We start from the raw sequence: 27,360 nt of genomic DNA, 5'->3' as shown, positions 1-27,360 counted from the left end.
CAAGATGTAACTAACACACTAAAACACATACACACTAACACACACACATACGCACATTGGCGATGCTATATCCCCTCCGCAACAAGTTGCGCGAGGGGATAATAAAGAATATGTCTGAATGAAGAGGTGCCTGAATGAAGAAATCTGAAGAGTAATTGCCCTAGTCAACATTTTTAGATCAAATAAATGATTATATAAAGAAAATATGTATTTTAAAAATTCCTTTACTTAACAATATTTATCATTACACCTATTTAAATGCATCATTCCAAATGGTATTGTTCTATTGGGTATGAATTTAAATCAATCAATAACAGTTTTTGCAAAAACCTATGACATCAAATACCTTAAACAGCCTTTTTCTTGAAAGAATATGTCAAGGGAAGGGAACGCAGAGGCATGTCCTGTTACCAAAGAAACATGGGAGGAACGAGCAAAAATAAAACAGGGGGATTGTGGTGGACAGAGTGTTTATCATTGTCTGTCTGACAGTAAAGGTTGGAAGTGGGAACGATGTGTGGAGAAAACAAAGATTATTAAAGGTAAAGCATTTTCTCTCTCTCTCTCTCTCTCTCTCTCTCTCTCTCTCTCTCTCTCTCTCTCTCTCTCTCTCTCTCTCTCTCTCTCTCTCTCTCTCTCTCTCTCTCTCTCTCTCTCTCTCAAGAAAAGATTCCTTTTCAGTGAAGCATTAATCTTTAGGAGAGGAATAATTCAGCTGAAAATATTTTACCATTATATCTATTTTTACAAGGGTCAACATTTAAAAATCTGAAAAAAAAAATTAACATGAGGTATATTTGACTTGTTTTAGGTCAATGTCCAATTTTTACTGCTGATGGCTACATTGACTGGCAACCATGTAATACTACCATCCCACTGTGTCCAAACAGAACCTATGTGTCTAACGAAGTGTATAAATGTAAGTTACGTAAACTGCTTATTTATCTAGTGTATATTGCCATAATTATCATTATATCTAAAACACATCTAAATCGCCTGTCCGAGATGTAATCGTTATAATAATTAGGTCTTTCCACCTTTCTGTGGAAAGACCTATTGAAATTGTTCTGTTTATTAGGTCTTTCCACCTTTCTGTGGAAAGACCTCTTGAAATGCTTATTTTTTTTAGGTCTTTCCACCTTTCCGTGGAAAGACCTCTTGAAATGCTTATGTTTTTTAGGTCTTTCCACCTTTCCGTGGAAAGACCTATTGAAATGCTTATGTTTTTTATTCTTTTTCTGCCGGACTTTTGAAACCGCAAGACTTATCGGAAAACTTTATAGTTCATGATATTGGATATTGAAAGTTATTCCGAAAAATGACCCAAGAAGTTTGAACTTTGACCCCTTTCGAAGTTATCGCCCTTTACACAAGAAATGCTTGTTATCGCTACTCCTCCGAAACCGTAAACCGTATAGGTATGAAACCTTCACCAATGTCTTTGACTACTTGAGAGGATCTTCCATCTATTCATTGCGAAAGGATCTCATAGACCCCTTATTTGAGTTATTGCCCCTGAAAGTTTTTAAATTTTACAAATAATTAAAAATTTTCAAAACGAGAAGTCGTAAAGACATGGGACCAACTGCATTAGATTCATTGACCTTTGAACTTAAAATTTATGTAAAGGTCAAAGGTCAAGGTCATTTCAAAAATGAGAAATTAAGCTATTTTAATCTGTTTCAACTTATATTATCTGTCTGTGCATCATTAAAATGCACTCTTAAAACTATTTCAAAGATTTCATTCTTGTCCCCTAAGATAAACCTTTTTAAAAGTTATATCCCCTTGTGTAAAAAACCTTGTTATCGCTACTCCTCCGAAACTGTAGACCGTAGAGACACCAAACCTTCACTAATGTCTTAAGGGACTTTAGGCCTAACTTCACTGTATAAGTGCAAAAGGATCTGATGACCCTTATGTGAGTTATTGCCCTTTAACTTCTTTGTATTTACTATTAGACCTTATAACTTGAAAACTATAAGTCATAGAAGCATGGGGTCAATTGCGTTATGACCCTTGACCTTTGACCTTGAATATTCTTTTCAAGGTCAAAGGTCAAGGTCATTCCATTATTTTTTTTTTATTTTCATTTTTTCTATGCTTTTAGACAGTTTTGGTTTCTTTTTCATGGAATTTAACTTTAAGGAGACAGATATAAAACAAATTTGAAATTCAAAGAAGGTGGAAAGACCTCTTATTGTTCTGTGAACAATAAGTCTCCTAGTTATTAGGTCTTTCCACCTTTCTGTGGAAAGACCTATTGAAATGCTTATGTTTTTTATTTTATTTCTCACCTTATGTTTTGACACCGTAAGACTTATCAAAAAACTTTTTAGTTCATGATACTGGATATTCCAAGTTATTCCGAAAAACGACCCCCTATGTTAGAACTTTGACCCCTTACGTAATTATTGCCCCTTTCACTGTAAAGCTTGTTATCGCTACTCCGCAGAAACTGTAAACAGTAGAGATACAAAACCTTCACCAATGTCGTTACTAATTTAGGAGACTTTTCAATCTATTCATTACTAAATATTTCTTTGAGCCCTTCTATGAGTTACTGCCCCTCAAAGTTTATAAATTTTATAAAAAATTGAAAAATTTTCAAAACGAGAAGTCGTAGAGACATGGGACCAAGTGCATAAGATTCATTGACCTTTGACCTTCAAATTCATGTTAAGGTCAAAGGTCAAGGTCATTCCAAATATGAGAAATAAATTTCTCTTAATAGCTCTTATGTCCTTAAACATATACGATCTATCTTATGTCTTTAATATGTACTTTTGAAACTCTTTAGAAGATATAAATCTTGCCCCCTAAGATTGACCCTTTTAAAAGTTGTTGCCCCTTGTGCCAAAAACTCTTGTTATCTCTACTCCTCTGAAACCGTAAACCGTAAAGGTATGAAACCTTCACCAATGGCTTTGCCTAATTATGGGGACTCTTCATTCTATTCATTGCGAAAGCATTCGGTGACCCCTTCAATGAGTTATTGCCCCTGAAACTTTTTGAATATTACAAATAATTAAAAATTTTCAAAACGACAAGTCGTAGAGACATGGGACCAACTGCATAAGATTCATTGACCTTTGACCTTCAAATTCATGTAAAGGTCAAAGGTCAAGGTCATTCCAAAAATGAAAAATTTAGCTCTTTTTATATCTCTTTTGTCTTTTAACATATACTTAATGTCTATGCATCATTAATATGTACTCTTAAAACTGTTTCAAAGATTTCACTCTTGTCCCCTAATATTAGCCCTTTTGAAACTTATTGCCCCTTGTGTGAAAAACCTTGTTATCGCTACTCCTCCGAAACCGTAGACTGTAGAGAAACCAAACCTTCACTAATATCTTAAGGGTCTTTAGGCCTTACTTCACTGTATAAGTGCAAATGGATCTGATGACCCCTTATATGAGTTATTGCCCTTTAAGTTCTTTGTACTTACTATTAAACCTTATAACTTGAAAAGTATAAGTCATAGAAGCATGGGGACAACAGCATTGTGACCCTTGACCTTTGACCTTGAATATTTTTTCAAGGTCAAAGGTCAAGGTCACTCTTTTTTGGTTTAATTTTCATTTTTTCTTTGCTTTAAGAGAGTTCTGGTTTCTTTTTCATGGAATTTAATTTTTAGGAGTCAGGTATAAAACAAATTTAAAATTCAAAGAAGGTGGAAAGACCTCTTATTGTTCTGTGAACAATAAGTCTCCTAGTTTTATTTCTCACCTTATGTTTTGACACCGTAAGACTTATCGAAAAACTTTATAGTTCTTGATACTGGATGTTTAAAGTTATTCCGAAAAATGACCCCCCATGTTTTAACTTAGACCCCTTACGCAGTTATTGGCCCTTTCACAGTTAAGCTTGTTATCGCTACTCCTCAGAAACCGTAAATCGTAAAGATGCAGAACCTTCACTAACGTCTTCAACTAATTTAGGAGATTTTTCAATCTATTCATTGCAAAAGTTTTCTTTGACCCCTTCAATGAGTAACTGCCCCTGAAAGTTTATAAGTTTTATAAAAAACTAAAAATTTTCAAAATGAGAAGTTGTAGAGACATGAAACCAACTGCATAAGTTTCATTGACCTTTGACCTTCAAATTCATTTCAAGGTCAAAGGTCAAGGTCATTCCAAATATGAGGAATAAATTTTTTTTAATAGTTCTTATATCTTTAAACATATACAATCTATCTTTTGTCTGTAATATGCACTCTTAATACTCTTTCGAAGATTTCATACTTGTCCCCTAAGATTAACTTTTTTAAAAGTTATTGCCCCTTGTGCGAAAAACCTTGTTATCGCTACTCCTCGGAAACCATAGACCGTATAGACACCAAATCTTCACTAATGCCTTTAGGGTCTTTAGGCCTAACTTCATTGTATAAGTGCGAAAAGATCTGATGACCCCTTATATGAGTTATTGCCCTTTAACTTCTTTGTACTTACTATTAAACCTTTAACTTGAAAAGTATAAGTCGTAGAGGCATGGGGTCAATTGCATTGTGACCCTTGACCTTTGTCCTTGAAGATTTTTTCAAGGTCAAAGGTCAAGGTCAATTCAATTTTTTTTAAATTTTCATTTTTTTTAATTTATCCTTTTAAGACAATTTTGTTTTCTTATTCATGGAATATAATTTTAAGGAGTCAGATATAAAACAAAATTGAAATTCAAAGAAGGTGGAAAGACCTCTTATTGTTCTTTGAACAATAATTCTCCTAGTTCTTATTTTTCTTCCGCTGATTTTTTGTTTCGATATTTGTCGAAAAGACTTTTTGTTCGTCATAAAGGTCATTAAAAGTTAGGAACAAATTTGACCCAACGCATATGAACTATGACAGCTTTCGAAGTTATTGCCCGTTTTGCAAGAAATGGTTGTTATCGCTACTCCTCCGAAACTGTAAACTGTAGAGGAACAAAATCTTCACCAATGTCTTCGACTACTTGAGGGGACTCTGGAATCTATCATTGCGAAAGTATTTTGTGACCCCTTTAATGAGTTATTGCCCCTGAAACTTTTTGAATTTTACAAATAATTAAATAATTTCAAAACGAGAAGTCATAATGACATGGGACCAACTGCATAAGATTTATTGACCTTTGATCTTAAATTCATGTAAAGGTCAAAGGTCAAGGTCATTTCAAAAATGAGAAATTTAGCTCTTTTTATATCTCCTTTGTCTTTTAACATATACTAAGTGTCTTTGCATCTATAATATGTACTCTTAAAACTATTTGAAAGATTTCATTCTTGTTTCCTAAGATTGATCCTTTAAAAAGTTGTTGCCCCTTATACGAAAAACTTTGTTATTGCTACTATTCCAAATCAGTTAACCACAGAGACTTGAAACTTTCACTTTTATCTTAAGAGACTTTAGGCACAACTTAAATGTTCCAGTGCGAAAGGATCTGATGACCCCTTACATGAGTTATTGCCCTTTACACATAAGTGATTACTATTAAACCTTATAACTTTAAAACTATAAGTCATAGAGGCATGAGGTTAATTGCAATGTGACCTTTGACCTATGACCTTGAAGATTTCATCAAGGTCAAAAGTCAAGGTCATTTTATTTATTTTTTTTTTTTTACATCTTTTAAGCCATTTCTGGTTTCTTTTATTGAAATTTAAGTATAGATAAATTAAATGTTAAATGAAATTGAAATTCAAAGAAGGTGGAAAGACCTCTAATTGTTCGAGAACAATTAGTCTTCTAGTTATAATACACATGGTACACATGTACATAGTCAACACAAGACAGATCATACTAAACCCACTGTCACAGTTTATACAAATCAAATTTTCTTATGATAAAAATTACATTTCAGTTCCAGCGTGTTTTGGTGAGAATATTCCAAGGGCAAAAAAGTGAGTATGGCATGATTTCTTGAAGTTTAAACCAAACAAATATGAAACATTGCTTTCAAAGAAAGCTGTAAAAATTGTCCAAGTTCACCTTTGTGTTTACTGTTTAGCTCATAATAATACTTCATGTGTCATATGTCGTATATGTCATATCTTTTTAAAAATCTTTTGAGTTCTATCTTTTTTATATAACTCTTGGTATTCTCTCCTTTTCTGTTCGTCCCAACCCCAAACATTCTTATTCCACTGTTTTCTGCAAATTGCCACATAAGGTTAAAAAGCAGTAAATGTAAGTTATAATGTCAATAAATAGCGGTAAATTCAAACTGGTATTTTTTTTACATGCATTTTCAAAGAGCTGTTGGTAATCCATCTGCAGTATTAATCGCTTCCACTTTTGTTGCCATGGCAGTCGCAGCCACATGTATTCTTGCAGTTGTGCTTTTTATCTTCAAGCGTCGTCGTACCAGACGTCACAAAAGTTATTGTTTTTATAATTCTGATTTCATTAACTTTTTGGATTTCATTAAAATAATTTTTTGGGGACATAAACATATATATATATATATATATATATATATATTTAATTATTTTTTGCTGTAGATCGAAAAAATATGGACGAAACAGAAACAGAAAGATTATATAAGGGTAATAATATTTTAATTAATTAAATTTATTGATTAATTAATTATAATACGGTTTCCCTGCTTTGTATGTAGATTGTTAAGCAAAAATAAATAAATAAATTAACAATAAACAATGCTGAATGACGTTTTTCATATTAATTATTAGTCCATTATTATACATTGAATTGACGATGGATTTTTTCCGATTATGACAAGGAGCACATGGCGGATGCGACCGGTCAGCAGGGGATACTCACTCCTCCATGGTACCTGATCCCATCTCTGATGTTTCGGAGGTCCATGTTTGCTCTGCCTTTGTTTTGTATTGTTTTCTGGACTTTGATATTGAATACTATTCGTTATCTCCATATCCTTCATGTAGATTTGAAGTTTGAGGTTAAGGGTTTTGATGGCTATGCAAATAGAGAGGAAGTGTATGAAATTTTGAATGCAATTGAACGTACCTCTATTATAAATGCTTGGTAAAACTTTTTTTGTTTGAATTGTAAATATACAGATGAGGAAGATCGCAATGTTTCCAACGGTGTTGAAGTGTTGTCAAGGACAGACGGAAAATCGTTATTTGTACATGGCAAATTTGGAAATTCGGTTTCCAGTACTTCTCATCTTATATTGGAGAAATTTATAGAGAACAATGTGGAATGGAAATCTCTAGAATGTCTTTATACAGATATACCAGAAAATGTGGAGGAAAACACTATAATGTTTGTATATGGTTGGTTTGGAATTTGGAATGATGATCTATGTTCAGTTGACAAAGTCAAAAAGGCATGCAAAGAACTACATGATATATTATGCAAAGAAACAAATGTTAGAATTGTCATTGGAATGAGAACCGAGTATCATAGAAAATATCACACACACGGTTGTTTTACTCCATCAGATTTATTTAGTAATGAGCTTAGCCTGGATGCAGTAAATAATGAAAAAGATAAAGAGCATATAAAGTATTTTATGAAAAAAATCAAAAAACCTTGCAAGAAATCTGAATGTTACTGTCATGATTTGAAGTTTGATAATTTCAGAGATGATCGTGATAAAAGAATTGGCATTCCTTTGAAAATGAATGTTCTTGCGAGATATCATGATATAATTAATGATTACGTGGTTAAACGCAGTCTTTTGAAAGCGATGACAAATCATATAACTACCCTTAGGAGAGACGAGAAAACAGTGGTAATATACCAATGGATTATGTATATATGTTTAAAAGGTCAGTATAAAAGATCAGAGGAACTCGATGAAGAATTGATCAAAACCATGGAATTTGAAATTAGTGGCTTATCTTTTAATGAAAATGAAGAAAACTTGATGAAATACTTAAAGTTCAGAAATTCGGATAAGCAGAAAATGGTACTACCCGAGTCTGCACAGTATGTTTTCTGGCATCCATTTATATACATATGCGCTTTTCATTCGTTGTTCACGACAAATCCAGATATCGCCATGAATTATTGCAATATCGACGCCATTCTGCAACTTGTTCGTCCAGAAAATTACTTAGACACATATTTGGAGGTTCATGCAGATGATGCTATGATTGACCTGTTTAATCAAAGAATTCAGTCAGAAGGTCTACAAGATGTTTGCAAAGACCATCCTTTAATTATTCCATCAGCAGACAAAGGGGAAAATATAGAAGATGTTGAACAGAGCAGCGAAGGGACACCAAGCGAACACGGGTCTTTCACTATAATTTCGCAAAAGGCAGTTGACATGATGAATATGTAACTGTTACATGTATCACATTCAATTCCATGTAGTGAATAATAGCAATAATATTTCAATGTTTATTTTTTATTTTTATATATAAAATACTTATAGATACCAGTATCTTGTAAATAATTCAAATGCTTGCCCTTGGGCGTATCCATAAACTCTTTTGATTCTCGCCGTTGGAATATTTGGCCAGGAACTAGAATATGACCAATCATGGCTTTGCTGCCCTTGAAATATACTTCTGATATATTCCTAAGTAAAATTTGATCGGCCATTGTGGCCCCGTCCTACCCCTGGGGGTTCATCCTTTAAACAAACTTTAATTTACACTATTTAAGGATGCTTCCATATAAATATGATTAATCATGCTTCAGCTATTCTTGAGAAGAAGATTTTTAAAGAATTTTCCACAGGCACCTGACGTTACTTTTTTTTAATAAAAAGGTATACCCATACCTAATAAGTTTATTATTAGGTATGGGTATATTTTCTTTTTTATTAAGAAAAAAGTAATGTCAGGTGCCTGTGGAATTTTCCTATATATTACTATGTAAAACTTTGATCAGCCATTGTGGCCCTGTCCTAGCCCCAGGAGTCATGATTTGAACGAAAATGAATCTACACTACCTGAGGATATTTCCCTATAAGTTTCATCTTTCCTGGCACAATGATTCTTGAGAAGAGTTTTAAAACATGCCACCAAATTTTCACTTTTACTGAATTATCTCCCCTTGAAAAAGGACGTGGCGCTTCATTTGAATAAATAAATGTTAAACATTTTCTTTTCCTTCAAAATATATAGTTTAACAAAAACAAACAAAAACAAAATCGCAAAAATTGTATGAAAAATTAACTATCGTTTTTGTGAGGTAAATAACATAAAAACTGGTCTGACGGAATATGTTTGTAAATAATAGTTGCCATGGTAACGGAATTGCCTATCAAATTAAATATATTTTCTAAGTCAAAAAATCACCTTAAGATATCAGAAAATATAAATATAAACATTTTTTGAAGCTTTTACAGATCCTACCAAACTTACAGATTTCTTAATTGTCAATGGAAGCCATAATTTCAGATATGAAGGAATAAGTTTTACGACGGTTTCCATGGTAACGGAATTCCTATTAAATTTTAATATATTTTCTTGGTAAAGCAATCACTTTGACATATCCCGCAGTATACATACAATCAGTTAATTAAGACAATATAGTTGGTATTAAAATTAAAGATTGGTTAAATGACAATAGATGGCATTAAATGCCAGATTTAGAGGTCTGAAAGAGTATGTTTTGGACGACGGTTTCCATGGCAACGGAATGCCTGATCAAATTGAAATATATATTTTTAGTCACACCAATGCCTTATCCCTCTCCATGATAAAGATAAACATTTTCTGAGTGAGGGTCTGAAATGGTCCATACCATATATATTTCTTTGAAAGGCCTAGCACCACTCGTTCAAAGGTTATGGGCAAAGTTAAAGTGTATAATAGTAGGTCAAACTTCTGGGTTAAGGTCAAAGCGTTAAAGTTGTTGGTATCCTAGGAAAGGTCTTGTCACAAGGATTACATACGTGACGTATGAAATGTCCTAACCCTTACTGTTATAAAGATATGGCCAAGGTTGAAGTATTTTAAAAGTAGATCAATCTACCAGGGTCAAAGTCAAAGGGTCAAAGATGTTGAAATCTAATGAAAGGTCTTGTCACACAGAAATCATATGAAAGTCTTAGCACCAACTGTTTAAAGGTTATGACAAGTAAAAGTAGGTCAAACCCCACGGTAAAGGTAAGTTTATCAAATTTGGTGGTACCCAAAGAAAGATCTTATCACGAGAAATACACCTGTGAAATATGAAAGTCATAGCCGTAGTCACACCCAGTTATGGGCAAAGTTAAAGTTTTGCGGACAAACAGACAGACAGGACAAAAACTATATACCCCCGAAACTTCGTTTAGAGGGGCACAAAAAAGATGAACTCATAATTACTTTCTAAATCTTTAAAGGTACATGGACACATATTTGAAGGTAATATTTTCTATATAATAATACGACTTATATATTTTAATAGCATTTCACACAAAAATATATTAAAAATCTCAATTCATCTAAAAGTTATTGAAACTTCAAATTTTTGGATGGATTTGATTGAAGCATGCTTGCACTTTCACAAATTTTAATTTTATTGCTACGACTTGATGTCTTAACCAAAGACAATGAAAAAAGCATTTTAAAATAAACCATGGCCAGTTGTATGAATTTGGAATTTCTCAATTTATTTTTTAAAAAATGTTGACAGGCTAGCCAAAAAATAGAAATATACAAAACCAAAACTCGTATTTAGGATATGAATTTAGGATACTGAATCTGGATCCATGAACACAGTTGTGATTTGACTATATATTGGATCTGAAATATAGGAAGGCAACCATGCAGGCAGATTGATATATGAATCATGATTCTTTAAAAATACATGCTAATGTCATAGATATTCTATCAAAAAATTTGAATGAGAATTACCACATCATGGCACCCATGATTAATCCAAAATCATTTTAGCAAAATTCTGGGTCGTGTATACATGTATTATCATACAAAGGATGACTGCACTTGAGGATTTACGAAATTTGCATCAAAATAATTTTCAAAACAGACATTTTTCTTTTAATTGCAGGAATGATCAACATCTAATCTACAACTTTATTTAATTACAATAAATAAAAGTACATGTATGTATCTACGATGTACGAATCTGTTTTCTAAGGCGGGGGTCATCTCAAGTTCTTCAATCTCCGTACGATAATGAGGACGTCCACTTTTTACTGACTGTATACATATTCAGTGCATGTTTGTCCAATGTTCTCCTTTTAACAGTTGTTGTATATTTGCTTTGGTAATGTTGTGTTAATTAAGGAGAGACGAGACGTTCCTTAATAATAGATAAATTTTTCTAAGAGTTTATCAATGAAGTATTGCTACTTAAACATGTTTACTCACAAATAATTGAGGTACCTTACCAGGCATTTCTGCGAGGTACCAGGGGTAGGTTTCTTATATAATCCTTTGGGGAAGAAAAATAATTTTCGAATTTCAAAGTTTTAAGTGTTTGGATGTTCTAAAAATGTTTAGAAACTGCTTTAGAAATCATAATGTTATTAAAATTTTGAACATTTTACATACATTTCGAAGATATACAAAACAGATTTTGAGGAACGTCTCGTCTGACCTTAAAAGGAGATTTATAGACAAACATGCGCTCGTTGTTTAAAAGAGAGAAAAAGGGCTTCTTATTACACTCGCTCTCTCTGTTGTAACCAAGGGCCGTGACGCGTTATTATTATAATTTACCACGTGATATCTTTACTCAGGTAATTTTGTGAATACAAACTTCCGTCACATGACTTATTGGTAGCATGTTTTGTGCTAACTAGGACAATGTGCTCGAACACGATAAATAGTCAGCCATAGAATTAAAATGTTCTTTGCTTATATGCATGGTCTCTTACTTTATAAATCTTTGTAAATAATGTACTTGTGCCATACAGAATAAATAGGAGGTTGAAAAATAGAGATCTCGTATTTTTTAATACAAGTCATTGTTATTCATCCATCCTAATTTTAGTTCCATTCTTACAATATGTTAGCTCCGCCTCTCATACATACTTAATGTTCATTCAGGGGCAGGTAAGTGTAAATGGTCTGTACTTGGTAATCGTAAGACAAAAATTTGAAATTAGTTATTACATAACAGTCTAAAATCATTTTAAACATTAAAGTCTCTAATTGACAGACCTCTGTACTAAATATATTGAATTGAACCTAGGTTAAGATTTAAAAGCAACAGAAGCTATCGAAAAAGACCCAAAACACAGCCTTAAGTGCAGTCATCCTTTGAGATTCATCTAAAATGTAGACTATTTCATACATTGTGTAAAAAATTGATAAGTCTATTAATTATAATCTGGTCAACTATTTTGTTATTTTACATTGAAAAGTTATTAAAACATTTAGGAAATGCAGAAATAAGATAATTTGAGTTGTTTTCTGTAGAACGTTATCTACTGGAAAGCACTGATTATTTTAAGTGTGAAAGACCGATCAATTGTATTCTTATCACTGGTTTCATTAACTTAAAGCTGCAATGAATTTTGGAGCTACAAATCTGTTCCCTTCTCAATAATAATAAGTGTGATTTTGTTTTTGTATTTTTACGATGGGATTTACGCATTTGTTTCAAGTAAATTTTCCTTTTTGATTTAAATCATTTGGGGGGAATTTTGGATTAATTAACAACTTATTCAATCCAACTATGAAGCTACAAGTAATTCAAATACATTACAATTGATGTAATTTTAACAAGATGAATGATGATGTAGTAATGAAATTGATCACGGAACTTTCTTGGAGGAAATTCCAAATATTTAAGGAATAAATATAAAATATATATGTATAAGGACATTAACCCCGTGGGGATCCGGATTAGAATAGGTCCTCAGTACCCCTTGCTTGTCGTAAAAGGCGACTAATTGGGGCGGTCCTTCGGATGAGACCGTATAAACCGAGGCCCCGTGTCACAGCAGGTGTGGCACGATAAAGATCCCTCCCTGCTCAAAGGCCGTAAGTGCCGAGCATAGGCCTAAATTTGCAGCCCTTCACCGGCAATGGTGACGTCTCCATATCAGTGAAATATTCTGGAGAGGGACGTTAAACAGTATACAATCAATCATATAAGGACATTAGAATTCTGCATTTTGCAGGCAAATTCTTAAAGATGTGGAAACTTACGAGTCTTATTTTTATCCTTTCTTTAATAACAATGGCTTGTTCGTCCAGCATTTCTGATTGTGAGTATCTACATTCTTCTATACATTTCCTTCCTTAATAAATTAAGCATTTTAAGTTGTAATTTTCCCCCATAAATGTTTGCATCTTCATGATTTATACAATTTTATGTTTAATTTCAATTTTTAGAAAATTCACTATTAACTCTTAAAGATGCATAGACACAAATTTGAAGTAAAAATGTTCTCAAATTTTCTGCATAATATCACGACTTATATATTGCAATAGCATTTCACGCAAAAATATATTTAAAATCTTATTTCACCTAAAAGTTATTAAAACTTCAAATTTGTGGATGGGTTTGATTGAAACGTTCTTGTACTTTCACAATTTTCAATTTTATTCTTAATACTTAGGAAAAGTGGCAATATTGCTGTATATTAATTAAAAATATTAATCGATTACTGTTTGTTACCTTCATCTTTTACATTCGAATTGTCCATAATATGACAATTCTCTCCTTGCCCTTGATAACTCAGTAGGAGTCAAAAATAAGAGTAGAAATGCACAGGGTCATTTTAAGATTCTCTCAGGGGCGCCTTTACAACAATTTGTCAAATTTCTATGTTAACACTTTCACGTAGAAAAAATAAGATTTGTTTAAAATATCAACCTGAGGACAAGAGGAGGAAACATCAGACTTACCGGTACAAAGAGTAAAGAAATGACTGTATTCATGGATACCTGATATGGCGGTGCTCTGTTTGACACAAATGAAAAACGCAGTGTTGCAATTTGAATGGTCATTTATTAATAAATAAATGACAAAGCAAACAACATAAGTCAACACATAGTATAATTGACAATACCAATACAATTAAACACATTGCGTAATAGATACAAACGCATATAGCAAAAAACATCATAGAATCTTAAGTTCACAATATTATTCAATGAGGTACGCAAAAATGTACAGTAAACAGAATGCGTATTTATTAAAATAACATAAAGCTTTGACATATTTAACTAAAGTGTTTTAACTCTAATTACTAGAAGTTTATAACATTAATCTCATGAATATATACTTACCCAAATGACCCTTTTCTTGGATGAAATATAGCATGTCGATATGAGAGAGATCAATGTTTCATATACATGTATGTTGTTGGATGTAGAATATATTTTCCGAGAGGAAATGGATTTTTAAAAAAATTTTCATTAGGTTGTTTTTCTTTTTTGTATTTTTTGCGCCCGAATTTTTTCGGTGCGCATATTGTTTTTGTCCTGTCTGTTTGTCTGTTTATCTGTTTGTCTGTTTGGCTGTCTGTCTGTTGTCAACTTTAACCTTCGCCAAAACTTTTGAACCGTAAGAGATAGAGACTTCATATTTGGTATGCATACTCCTCTAATAAAGTTCTTTCAAATGACATCAAGGTCAATGACCTTGTGACCTTGACTGTGACCTATATGCTAAAAATAGCTTTTTCAATTGTTTGTCATAACTTTTGAACCATAAGAGATAGAGACTTCATATTTGGTATGCATACTCCATTAATAAAGTTCTTTCAAATGACATCAAGGTCAATGACCTTGTGACCTTGACTGTGACCCACGGTATATGCTAAAAATAGTTTTTTTCCTCTTTTTGCCATAACTTTTGAACCAAAGGAGATAGGGACTTCATATTTAGTATGCATACTCCACTAATAAAGTTCTTTCAAACAACACCAAGGTCAATGACCATGTGACCTTGACTGTGACCTATATGCTAAAAATAGCTTTTTCCACTTTTTGCCATAACTTTTGAACCATAGGAGATAGGGACTACATATTTAGTATGCATACCCCCCTAATTAAGTTCTTACAAACAACACCAAGGTCAATGACCTTGTGACCTTGACTGTGACCTATATACTAAAAATAGCTTTTTCGAACTTTGTTGACGCCTGGCGCATAGTGTTTCACAAACACATCTTGTTATTTCTTTTTTTGAAAATAAATACAGTTTCATGAATGAAATAAATTTTAAATCGAACTGCAAATCTTTGAATAGTCTAGTTATTACATTTTCGTATACTTTTGTCTCTATCAAAAAATGGGGGGAAATTACATTGGATAAATCAAATACATTTTCACAACTTTTTGAAAAATAATAGATTGTAAAGTATCTATACAGTACTTAACAAATAGGTATTCTTTATTTGCACTGAGTTTATCGAGATTCCTTTTTCTTTCGTCATAGCAGATTGACTCATAGCATTGGCTTTTTGTTCTTTTTTTGTTCTTTTTTTTTTATTTACATCTTTTTTTTGCAGTCGATACAAGATGTCAAGAGATATGCAAAAGCGGAAAATGTTACATTGGTTTTGATGCTAAGACGTTTTGTTTATTTTGTTGTACCCGATGTGGATGTGAAATTGTATGGGATCCTAGGTAAAATCTTGGTAAGTTTTATAAGAAACAAAAACATGCGCAGTGATTTTTATGCCTCCCATGAGAAATATCAGCCTGAAAGTGCAGTGAAAAACAACCAAACACAGATATGCAGTTTTGTCGAATATGTCATTTATTCAATGACATATAGTAAAATGTATAACAAATCATGAAGGGGGATCATCTAATATTAAACAATACAGGTTACATGTACACAGGTGAAAGGTACAAGTGTGATCCCCCTGAGACTGACTAGAAATTTACATGCAGTGAACATATCAGAGTACATGTAAATATTCATAAAATATAACATAAATGAGTAAATCCTTGGGGGCGTCCAAACAATTGCGCCGAGACTGACTAGAAATTTACATGCAGTGAACATATCAGAGTACATGTAAATATGCATAAAATATAACATAAATGAGTAAAATCTTTGGGGGCGTTCAAACAATTGCGCCAATCAAGAAACATATGACAAGTTAGTTAGAAAAATACAAATCTGGACTAAAATGCAAAATATAAAACCAAAAACCCCAAAAAGGAAAAAGGGTGGGTGGTGTTTTTTTTCTTCAATGCACTGCCAGGCTAACAAAAAATGGCGCAACAAAATCAAGGATTTTGATTGGATAACTCTGTCAAGCAAAATAAGGTGCGATTTCGCAATGAAAGGTTCTATGATAATTGCGCTGCGATAAGGGCGCATATCCTGCAGACTGCGCAGGGATATGCAGAATTCTCCTTCACCACCAAGTCACGTGGGTATCACGTGAGATATGCAAGCCTACTCCCAGATCAGTTGCGCGTTTATTCCCAGATCGAGCAGAAGTGTTTTTTTCATTGAAAGTGGTTATTAATTGATTTTGGATATCGTAGCAATGTCAGTGTTACAAAAACTTTCTGACGAGTTTGGAATAAGTACCTTGGACAAATCTAATGACGCCACAGTTCATGTAGAGGCTGATGTTCATGTTATTGAAGATAACTTTGAAAATTCTCCTACTAAAAAACAGCCAAGCTGTTTAGGAGAATCTTCTTCTTCTCCTGCAATAAAGCAGCCAAGCTGCTCAGGAGAACCTACCAACCTACGAGCTTCGTTCGAAGAACGCCTCGTAGAAAAGCTGCTTTCAGCGCAATCTAAGCAGTTCCACGATATGCAAGAGTTTGTAATGGCTGAATTAAACGCTTCTAATGAGCGTTTAGATGAACTCTTGTCTGATGAGATTGATGGGGAACCACCAGCAAAGATGAAGAAAGTGTCTGAAGATTCTTCTGGAGAAACTGCAAAAACGTCGGAAAATTCCATCTTGGAAAAGTTATCTAAACAATTTGATGGTAAGGATAAGTTTGGATTGCCGATCGGAGATGAGCTTGCAAAAATTTTGAAAGCTATGTTTACTGGAGACAAAACTAAAGCAAATGAAGAGAAGAAACGAGAAGAAAATTATGAAAAATTCAAACTTCCTCAAAATTGTGAAATTTTGTTGGTACCTAAAGTCAATAAAGAAATATGGCGATCATTACCGGCATCTGCAAGGAATTCGGATCTTGACATACAAAAGCCGCAAAAACTTATCGCAAATGCCATGGTTCCGATAATTCGAGTCGTCGACAATCTCATTAAAACGGACCCTCATGGAGATAATGCTGGAACAAATGAGACCGTTAATCGGCTCATGGAGGCCATATCTATGATAGCCATGGCTAATGATGACATCAATCATGTGCGCAGAAATTGCATTAAGCCATCTCTGAACGTGGAATACTGATCTTTGTGTTCATCACAAAATGCCGTCACCGATAATTTATTCGGTGACAATATCACTGATCAGCTTAAAAGCATTCAAGAAGCAAATAAAGTCGGGAAGAAAATAAGTGAAGATCGCACAAAATCTGGCTTTTTTCATGGAAATCGGAAGCCTTTTTTAGGCTCAAAAAATTCCTGGACGATTGGATCCAGGAAAAGAGGAGGGGAGAAGAATGTTCGCGGAACCTTCCGCCCCTACCGAAGGAACCTGAGCAAAGACAGTCGTCGGCAATAAGTCAGGTTAGTGAAAAATTCACAGAAGTCACCAATGACTTACCAATTGCTGGTAGATTACAGCATTTTTTGTCAAATTGGAAGCAAGTAACTAATGACAAAGTTATTTTAGATATTGTGTCTGGATACAAATTAGAATTTTCATCGTTACCTTTACAAAATTCTGTTAGAGAAACATTTGTGAATAGTACACAGTCAATGTATTTGGACTGTGAAATACAAAAATTGAAGGACAAAGGTGTAATTCGGAAAGCTGTTTTCCGTAATGATCAATTCATTTCAACAGTATTTCTTACTCCTAAAGCTGACAAAACATTTAGAATGATTCTTAATTTGAAGGAACTGAATGAATTCATTGTATATAAACATTTTAAAATGGAAAGTTTCAGTAATGCACTTTGTATGGTTACCCCAAATTGTTATATGGGTACGATTGACTTAAAAGACGCTTATTATACTGTTCCAATTTGCAACGCAGATAGGAAATTCATGCGGTTCATTTGGAAAGGGCAGCCTTGGGAATACACCTGTTTAGCAATGGGATTAAGTTCAGCACCTCGTGTTTTCACTAAACTATTGAAACCTATTTTGTCTGATCTTCGTTCAAGAGGTCATCAATCAGAGATGTATATAGATGATTGTTATGTACAAGCTGAATCTTTTGATATGTGTTTGGAAAATATAAATGACACTGTTGAAATCTTAGAAAACTTGGGTTTTGTCAACAACCGGGAAAAATCTGTCATGATCCCAGCAAGAACTGTTACTTTTCTCGGATTTATCATCTGTTCAGAAACTATGACTATTAAGATTCCGCCTAAAAGGATAGAGAAGCTCAAAGTTAAAATAGATACGATTTTGAGTAAACGAAGAAATTCCATTCGAGAAGTGTCAGAATTGCTAGGCATGTTAAATTCTAATGTCCTTGCTTGTCCCTTAGGATCCTTGTATTGCAAGCGCCTCGAAATTGAAAAGATTCAAGCATTAAAAATAAATAAAGGAAATTTTGATTCGGTCATGTGCATATCTGATAGTTCTGTTAGTGATCTGAAGTGGTGGTATGAAAGCATAAAATGTATGAAATCATTCACCTTCTCTGGAAAGGTTTACCGATGCTTCTCTTACTGTTGGCTGGGGAGCAGTTTTGGGTGATGTACGGACTGGGGGACCCTGGTCGCAGATTGACAGCTCTAATTATCCTCATATTAATTATTTAGAACTGTTTGCCGTGTATTTAGCTCTCCGGTCTTTCAAGAATAAAATTAGAGATAAGCATTTGAAACTGCACATTGATAATTCCACGGCCGTAGCCTGCATAAATCATTTTGGATCAACTCAGTCCGTGATTTGTAACCAATTAACGAGGGACATTTGGCTTTTGGCTTATCGTTATAATGTGTTCCTTACCGCTGTCCATATCAAGGGCTCATTAAATGCTGTAGCCGATTTGGAAAGCCGTAAAATTCGCGATGACACGGAATGGATGTTAAAAAGAAAATTGTTTTTGAAGATAACCAGTATCTTTTCTCGACCAGTTGTCGACTTATTTGCATCTCGAGTGAATAATCAGTTAACTAATTACATATCATGGCATCCTGATCCGAGTGCTAGTGCTACTGATGCTTTCACATGTACCTGGAATTTGTATTCATGTATATTTTTTCTCCATTTAGTTTGATCCAGCGGATTCTGAAAAAGATTGTGGAAGAACAAGTACCAGCTGCAATTATTATTGTTCCAGACTGGCCAACAGCGAGTTGGTATCCATTCCTGATGAAACTGTGTGTCGATGCACCTCTTATTCTTCCTCAGTCCCGGGACACATTGGTATTACCTCATCGCCCTCAAGAAGATCACAAACTATACCCAAAGCTGCGTCTTCTGGCATGTCACATATCTGGAAAATGTATCAATCCAAAGGTATTTCAGAGAAAGCAATTCCGGTTCTTATGAACTCTTGGAGAGCGTCAACTAAAAAACAGTATGATTCGCATATGAAAAAGTGGCTAGAATTTCTAAATCGCAAATCTATCCAGGTATCTGATACTTTTTCAATAACAGTTGTCTTGGATTTTCTTACCGAACTTTTTGATAAAGGATATTCATATACAGTAGACCTTCAGATATCCGGACGCCAGATATCCGGATGCTTCAGTATCCGGACGATTTTTCATCGGAACAAAATTTTAAAATGTTACTCTGTCTTGTTTAACTGATGATTCAGATATCCGGATGCTTCACATATCCGGACAAATTGACTGGGAACCAAAGCGTCCGGATAAATGAGGGTCCACTGTAGTACGATAAATTCCGCCAGGAGTTTTCTTAGTTGTTTATTACCACCTGTTAATGATGTGGCTATTGGTTCTGATCCGCTAATTAGACGTTTCATGAGAGGAGTCTTTATCGACCGTCCTAATTTACCGCGGTATACAGAGACTTGGGATGTGAGCACGGTCTTATCGTTTATTCGCAGTATGGGTGAAAATGAAGTTTTATCAGTGTTTGATTTGACATTGAAGCTTGTCATGCTATTAGCGTTAGTAACAGGACAGAGAGCACAAACTTTGTCACTTTTACATTTAAATAATATGCATGTTTATGAAGATAGAACTGTGTTTTGTGTAAATAATCTTGTAAAACAATCTAGGCCATCTTATCATATAAAACCAATTACAGTGTTAGCTTTCCCGGATAAGATGCTTTGTGTTGTGTCATGTATTAAAGTGTATATAACAAAGACGGGAAAATATAGAGGCAATGGAAATAGAAAACTTCTTTTGACAACCCAAAAGCCGTTTCGAGAGGCATCGAAGTACAGTATTTCTCGCTGGATAAGAACTCTGTTATCTAAATCTGGCATTGATACCAGCAAGTTTTCTGGACATAGCACTCGCGCTGCTGCAAGCGCCGCCGCACGTTCTTCAGGGATTTCAGTTGACAATATCTTATCACATGTTGGATGGTCTAATGAGAATACATTTGCAAAATTTTATGACAAAACTGTTTTATATAATGATAAAAATTTTCAGTCGGCAATTTTGTCTTCAACATGTAGCTTAGATAATATGAATATTCAATAAATTTTTGAAAGTTATAGGAATTCTTCTACTTTGTATAATTCCTATTTTCAATATGTGAATATTTGCTTTAAACATCTCACGTGATACCCACGTGACTTGATGGTGAAGGAGAATTAGAAAATTAAAGGAGACTTACCTGTAAGGTGAACTTTAATTAAAATTCTCCGAAACACCAAGGAACGTTGGGTATTACGTGCCCACCCTTGATCTCCCTCCCATGGGAACTAGGGTGATAAATTTTATAATAATAGATAAAAATGTAGCATCTGTAAAATTGCTTATTATCAAGAATATTCACATATTGAGTTAAATACTGATCTGGGAGTAGGCTTGCATATCTCACGTAATACCCAACGTTCCTTGGTGTTTCGGAGAATTTTAATTAAAGTTCACCTTACAGGTAAGTCTCCTTTAATTTTCTAATCATCCTTAGGTGTAAAATATAATATATTTCTCATAGCGGCATAAATTGAATTATCTGTGATAATATTGTTTTATGCCTCCCATGAGAAATATCAGCCTGAAAGTGCAGTGAAAAACAACCAAACACAGATATGCAGTTTTGTCGAATATGTCATTTATTCAATGACATATAGTAAAATGTATAACAAATCATGAAGGGGGATCATCTAATATTAAACAATACAGGTTACATGTACACAGGTGAAAGGTACAAGTGTGATCCCCCTGAGACTGACTAGAAATTTACATGCAATGCTTACACAAAAAAAAAAAACTTGAAACATTATACTGAAAGTTTCCACAAAAACTTGAAACATTGTACTTAATGTTTCCACAAAAATTGAAATATCATAATGAACGTTTTGACACAAACTTTGAAACATTATACTGAATGTTTAAGACAAAAACTTTGAAATATAATTTACAATGAATGTTGTCACAAAGACAACTAGTGCTAATTGTAACGGGGACCGTTACAGATGTTCCCCAAACGCTCCCCAACTCCATTTTGATGCCATATCCCCTGTAAGCTTCATTAAATAAGACAAACTCTATGCATTTGAGACTTTGACAACGTTTACCCAGAAGTGTACCAAGTTTATTCAAATTTTAGCATTGCACGCGTGCGCGTGTGAATGCATATGCGTAATGACCATATCATATTGTCTACAGAATTTATATATCTTAATATACTAAATATTAAAGTATTTAATCCAAAAGTATTAAAAAATACGCTCATTCAAGTGTATTTTTGATTTTACTCATTTCACATGCACGCACGTGCATACATGAGCATGGTGACCATACCTTCTTGTAGAAGTCCATTACATCTATCTATGTTCTAAATCCAACCCCGTTTGGTTGAAAACCAAGGGAGTTATAGCTGTTTAAAGTTTCAGCCAATGAGATTGCAGCACATGTACACGCACGTGTATGCATGTGCATGTTGACCATACCTTCTTGTAGAGCTCTATTATATCTATCTATGTTCCAAATCCCATCCTGTTTGGTTGAAAATCAAGGGAGTTATAGCTATTTAAAGTTTTAGCCAATCAGATTGCAGCACACGTGCATTCACGTTTTCATGATAATTGCTATATATTGTATTGTAGAACATCCTAAAGTATGCCTATGTTTTAAATTTCATAACATTTCGTCAAAAAACAGAAAAGATATTGAGATTTTTGTTTCAGCCAATCAGAGCGAAGCGCACGTGCATGCGCGTGAGATCTTGCTATTTTGACCATGTCATATTGTCTATGCTACTAATATATCTTTATATTATGAGTTTCAAAGCATTTCATCAAAAATGTGAAAAGTTACGCTTATATCAATTAAATCGGTCATTTTACATGTTGCACGTGCACGCTCTTGCAAGCACGTGCGAGCAAAATGACCTTCGTTCTGCAAATTTACATAACATGCCTACTGACCCTAAAAAGGTTTTACCTAAGTCGGATGTGTAGTTTACAAGATCACTCCCGGACAAAAAAGTACCCAGGAAGAAGAAAAATAATAATAATAATAAGAAACAGAGTAAAAACAATATGTTCCCCAACTTCGTTTGGGGAACATAATGAAGCATACTGAATGTATCTTCAAAAACTTTAAAACATTATACTGAATGTTTGCACAAAAACAATGGTACATTGAACTGAATGTGTTCCCAAAGTTTTGATATAAAATACTTAATTTCCAGGAAAACTTTTAATCATTACACTGAATGTTTCCATCAAAACATTAAACATTCACAAAAAACAAAACAAAACTAATCGAAATTATACTGAATGTTTCCACCAATATTGCAACAATATATTGAATGTTTTCACTGGTATCTTGAACATATTCTTAATGTTCATACTAAATTCTTTTTTTTTTCTTTACCATTACCAAAGTTTCTACTGCACATTGTACAAGTGAAACAATATATTGAAAATATAATTGACATTGATTGCAATATTAAAACATTCCCTGATTCAGATTTTTTTTTTTTTTTTTTTAACCATTTTTCTCCCAATATTTCTACTTAAAGCATAAAAGAAACGATATATTGAATGTTGCAAAACCCACTAATAAGGATTTTGCTGAACATAAAAATACATTTTAAAATTGCCGAGTCTTCCTTATAGGGATAATAATGCCCCTTAAGAATTATATGTATGGCAGCTAGTAAATAAACTTAACATGTCTTCAGATACCTGGCAATTACCAAATGTTCCCTGTTTCTAATGGTGCAAAAAATGATTATCAATTTCATTGATATCTTCGCATCATTAGAGAAACTGTGTTAAACATTCTTTAAATTGTTAACTGGATATGCAAAGTATTGTAAGGAGCAGTATCGGTTTTCCGTGCTAGGTGTGTTTTTTGCTGCATTTGGGTTCCTCCTCCGCTTTGGGGGCTGTGCAGATTTGGGTGGCGATTTTCCTCTCTTTTGCCTTGGCATTGTCCCTGTGTTACATGAGAAAGAATGTAGAACACATAATCACATTAAGAACTACATATACTTGTAGCCAATGTGTAAAAATATAATAATTCTTGTAAATTATCTGACAGCCCTTGTAATCAATAATGTTAAAATATCCTACCAAGCATAAACCAACTGGTATATACACTTATATAACACAAAAGCCTTAATAATAGGCAGATAACCATGGTAAGTATTCAACGAATCAGAAGTTCCCAAAGGCTGCATTAGGACAACAGAATTGTAGATGCCATGTGAGCTACCAACAGAGACATTGCACTTTACCCCTACTTGCTGTTTACTTTTCTCTGTATTATCATGACCCGACTGATGGTCACATTACATTAAACATCTACAAATGTATACAGGGACAAGTATTGGCACTTATATAACCCCAAAACCAACTGTTATACTGAACAGATTCATGCAGATCATACTGGGTATTCCTCTATATATATAAACACAACTAGACATGCTAGAAGCACCAATGGACCCACCTGTTATACAAACCAATTGTTTGGTAATGCTTTACATGTTTATATCAAGTGACGCTATAATCATAATAGTTCTATACTGAGCATTTATAGAGTGATGTCATAATAATACAAATGCTATACTGAGCGTTTTTGGAGTAACCGTGGTAACGCTATAAACCTAGTAAATTTACTAATAATTTTTAGAATTATGTTATGATTATATTATGCTATACCGATTTATAAAGGGAGGCTATAAACATAAATCATGCTATACTATGATTAGTATGATTAGTATTATGAATATATAATATTCATATATTATTTATACTGAGCATTTTCCGATTGAAACTATGAACACAGAATGCTATACTGAGCATTTATAGATTTATATGATGATGCTGTATTGAACATCATTCAAGTTGACCAAACTGTTATACTGAACAGTTATACATTGATGTTTCATTGTTTTACTGAACATCACTTAAAGACAAATCATGATAAGCAATGCTATACTCTGCATTTATGATTTAAAAGATGATGCTATACTGAACATCATTCAAGCTGCCCGAACTGCTATACTGAACAGTTATACATTGATGTTTTACTGAACATCACTTATAAAAACAAATCATGATAAGCAATGCTATACTCGGCATTTATGATTTAAAAGATGATGCTATACTGAACATCATTCAAGTTGCCCGAACTGCTATACTGAACAGTTATACATTGATGTTTTACTGAACATCACTTATATAGTACTCGCTTCTCATTATATCGCGGGTTCCATTGTCTCGCGCTATATTCCAAAAATTCAGATACACAGCTCATATCCTTTCTATTTAAATACTATCTGTTTGTCGTCCGATTGTAAACTTTTGTGACGATTAAAAAGTATGGAACATGTGTCAGTAATTTTTTATTCAAATAAAACGTAATTTTACAGATTTCCATTACCGTTTATATCATATTTAGATCATTGATTTTATAACCTAGTAAAAGCCAGAATAAAGTTCATGTTTCGAAAGTCTTTATTTTGTATAAATGTTAATGTTTAATGTAGAATTTCACCGTAAATATAAAAATAAAAATTGAAGTCCATGTCAGCCACAAGTTTCCATGTTTTCCTATACCGCGATACTATGAGACTCTACAATTTAGGAGGTACCGGGTAAATAAGACTTCCCGTTTTAAAAATAGACAACAAATTAAACAATGCAAACCTGAGAAATAATTTGACGCTAAAAAGTTAGGCCATAGATTGGTTTATGATTAGTATTTGATGAAAGTTAAAGTAAAAAAATTGGAATAACACTTTTTATGCAAAAGGATTAAGTACCGCGATATTATGAGACACCAGTATAAAAACAAATCATGAAAGCACTGCTATACTCGGCATTTATGATTTAAAAGATGATGCTATACTGAACATCATTCAAGCTGACCGAACCGTTATACTGAACAGTTATACATTGATGTTTTACTGAACATCACTTAAAGACATGCAGCTTAACCATAATGACGTATGAATAAAATAATGATTTAAAAGCTGCTCCAAATATGTAAACATTAAAACATTATTTGTTTTGTTATAATGACCAAAACAATACTGCCCTTAATTGACGGGAATGCACAAACACTGCATTCCTAGAACTTCTCCAGTGCATGGGCGAAAGCGGTCCCCGTGTTTCAAATTCTTCATAGGGGGTTGTCGAAGTGAACAGCAACTGCCAAAACACCATCTGTGCCTCCACCGAAATAGGTTCCCCGATACGAGGATAGTTTCCACGGCATAAAATTGATAAATTACAGGCACCGATGATTCTCCCCTAAGAAGTTGACCAATAATTGATCTTAGACCACATGAACACAGGTCCCTTTTTGCATAAACATTTTTTTTCTTCAATGCACTGCCAGGCTAACAAAAAATGGCGCAACAAAATCAAGGATTTTGATTGGATAACTCTGTCAAGCAAAATAAGGTGCGATTTCGCAATGAAAAGTTCTATGATAATTGCGCTGCGATAAGGGCGCATATCCTGCAGACTGCGCAGGGATATGCAGAATTATCCTTAGGTGTAAAATATAATATATTTCTCATAGCGGCATAAATTGAATTATCTGTGAAAATATTGTTTTATTGTAATTTATATATAATTGAAAGGAAAAAGAAACGCAGGGTAAACTTTAGAGGTGAAATAATTTTATCTTTCTTTATACATTTTCCAGTATTTCTATCTAAGTTTAAAATCATAAAAAGGTAACCAAAATCTCGTCTCATTTTATTTTGCCTTACAATTCATGAATTATTGGAACTCATATGAAAATACCCCAAATTTGAAAATCGAAAACTCTCATCTTCAATTGTCTCCCAGCGTATCTGTAACAGCCTTGATTCTCCTTTGCATGGATTTTATCAATGTGTTAATCCTTCAAATAGAGATCCCAATGTCATTCAACTTTTTTAACAAGGCAGCCCTAAGTTGAAAGAGACCAACTTGGGCAATTCGAACCCTATCATCCACCTAGTCCCTTAGATATTGCATAAGAAAAAGTTTGACTTAACGGAGACCAGTTAAGAGGGTATAATTGTGATGTTTGCGAGAAAGTCCTGAAAAACCATGGCTATATTTGGTCGGGGGCACATACATGTAGGCCGGAAAAAAAACAAACAAACGACGCGCGCATGCACCAGTGAGAGGAACACCAATTGATGTAAAGTTGACTGGCTCAAACACTGATTTCAGTAATCAAGATTCTCGTCTGATCTGTTTTAGAAATATTCGGTCATGCGGTCAGAAATTTATCCAATATAACGTTACCGGGTACTACCGGGTACCCTGCGTTTCTTTTTTTCTTGTCTGTATATATATATATATATATATATATATATATATATATATATATATATATATATATATATATATATATAATCAAAATTAAATCCAAGATAAACAAACAAGTTTACGTTTAATTTTTTACACTAAGCGCTTTCGCCGTTACGGCTCTTCAGAGTGTAACAATGATAATAAAAACAATACAACTTCGTTGTTATGACGTCGTTATTATGACGTCACAAAGGCAGCGTTATACATTGGCACAGGTAAATGTCAAGATACTTGAGGAAATAACAGGTAAACTCTTTACCTTAGACGACAAAATTGAGAAACTTACTGATATTGTCGAGAAATTAGAGAGACATATTCAATGTTGTGATGACAAACTTAACTTTCTTATTAATGATCGTGCTGAAAATTTTCACAACGTGGATTTATCAAAGAAAAAGGAAAACATGAATTACAAATCTAATGTGGATTTCATTCTACAAAGTAGATATGACAACAATATCATTTCTGCAATGTATCGAGAAAAACGAC

General features: G+C 33.6%; 3 protein-coding genes across 3 annotated transcripts; all 3 read left to right on the top strand.

Annotated features, from left to right (window-relative positions):
- The first annotated feature begins 356 nt into the window (after window positions 1-356).
- Window positions 357-5,912, top strand: LOC134245236 (uncharacterized). The gene is made up of 3 exons (XM_062727511.1): window positions 357-542; window positions 812-919; window positions 5,836-5,912. Exons 1-3 carry the CDS (start codon window positions 374-376, stop codon window positions 5,877-5,879), a joined length of 321 nt encoding a protein of 106 aa, XP_062583495.1. The 5' UTR covers window positions 357-373; the 3' UTR covers window positions 5,880-5,912.
- A 325-nt stretch (window positions 5,913-6,237) lies between these two features.
- On the top strand, window positions 6,238-8,288 carry LOC134245235 (uncharacterized). The gene is made up of 3 exons (XM_062727510.1): window positions 6,238-6,353; window positions 6,476-6,520; window positions 7,016-8,288. Exons 1-3 carry the CDS (start codon window positions 6,278-6,280, stop codon window positions 8,248-8,250), a joined length of 1,356 nt encoding a protein of 451 aa, XP_062583494.1. The 5' UTR covers window positions 6,238-6,277; the 3' UTR covers window positions 8,251-8,288.
- Window positions 8,289-16,194: 7,906 nt separating this feature from the next.
- LOC134245262 (uncharacterized) lies at window positions 16,195-19,596 on the top strand. The gene is made up of 2 exons (XM_062727566.1): window positions 16,195-17,501; window positions 19,169-19,596. Exon 1 carries the CDS (start codon window positions 16,333-16,335, stop codon window positions 17,221-17,223), a length of 891 nt encoding a protein of 296 aa, XP_062583550.1. The 5' UTR covers window positions 16,195-16,332; the 3' UTR covers window positions 17,224-17,501; window positions 19,169-19,596.
- The last annotated feature ends 7,764 nt before the right edge of the window (window positions 19,597-27,360 follow it).

This window comes from Saccostrea cucullata, unplaced genomic scaffold (genome assembly GCF_032062105.1).
Source record: "Saccostrea cucullata isolate Sc308-1 unplaced genomic scaffold, CSIRO_AGI_Scuc_v1 ctg274, whole genome shotgun sequence".
Lineage (NCBI taxonomy): Eukaryota > Metazoa > Mollusca > Bivalvia > Ostreida > Ostreidae > Saccostrea > Saccostrea cuccullata.
This window is presented reverse-complemented; position numbering and strand designations above follow the sequence as displayed.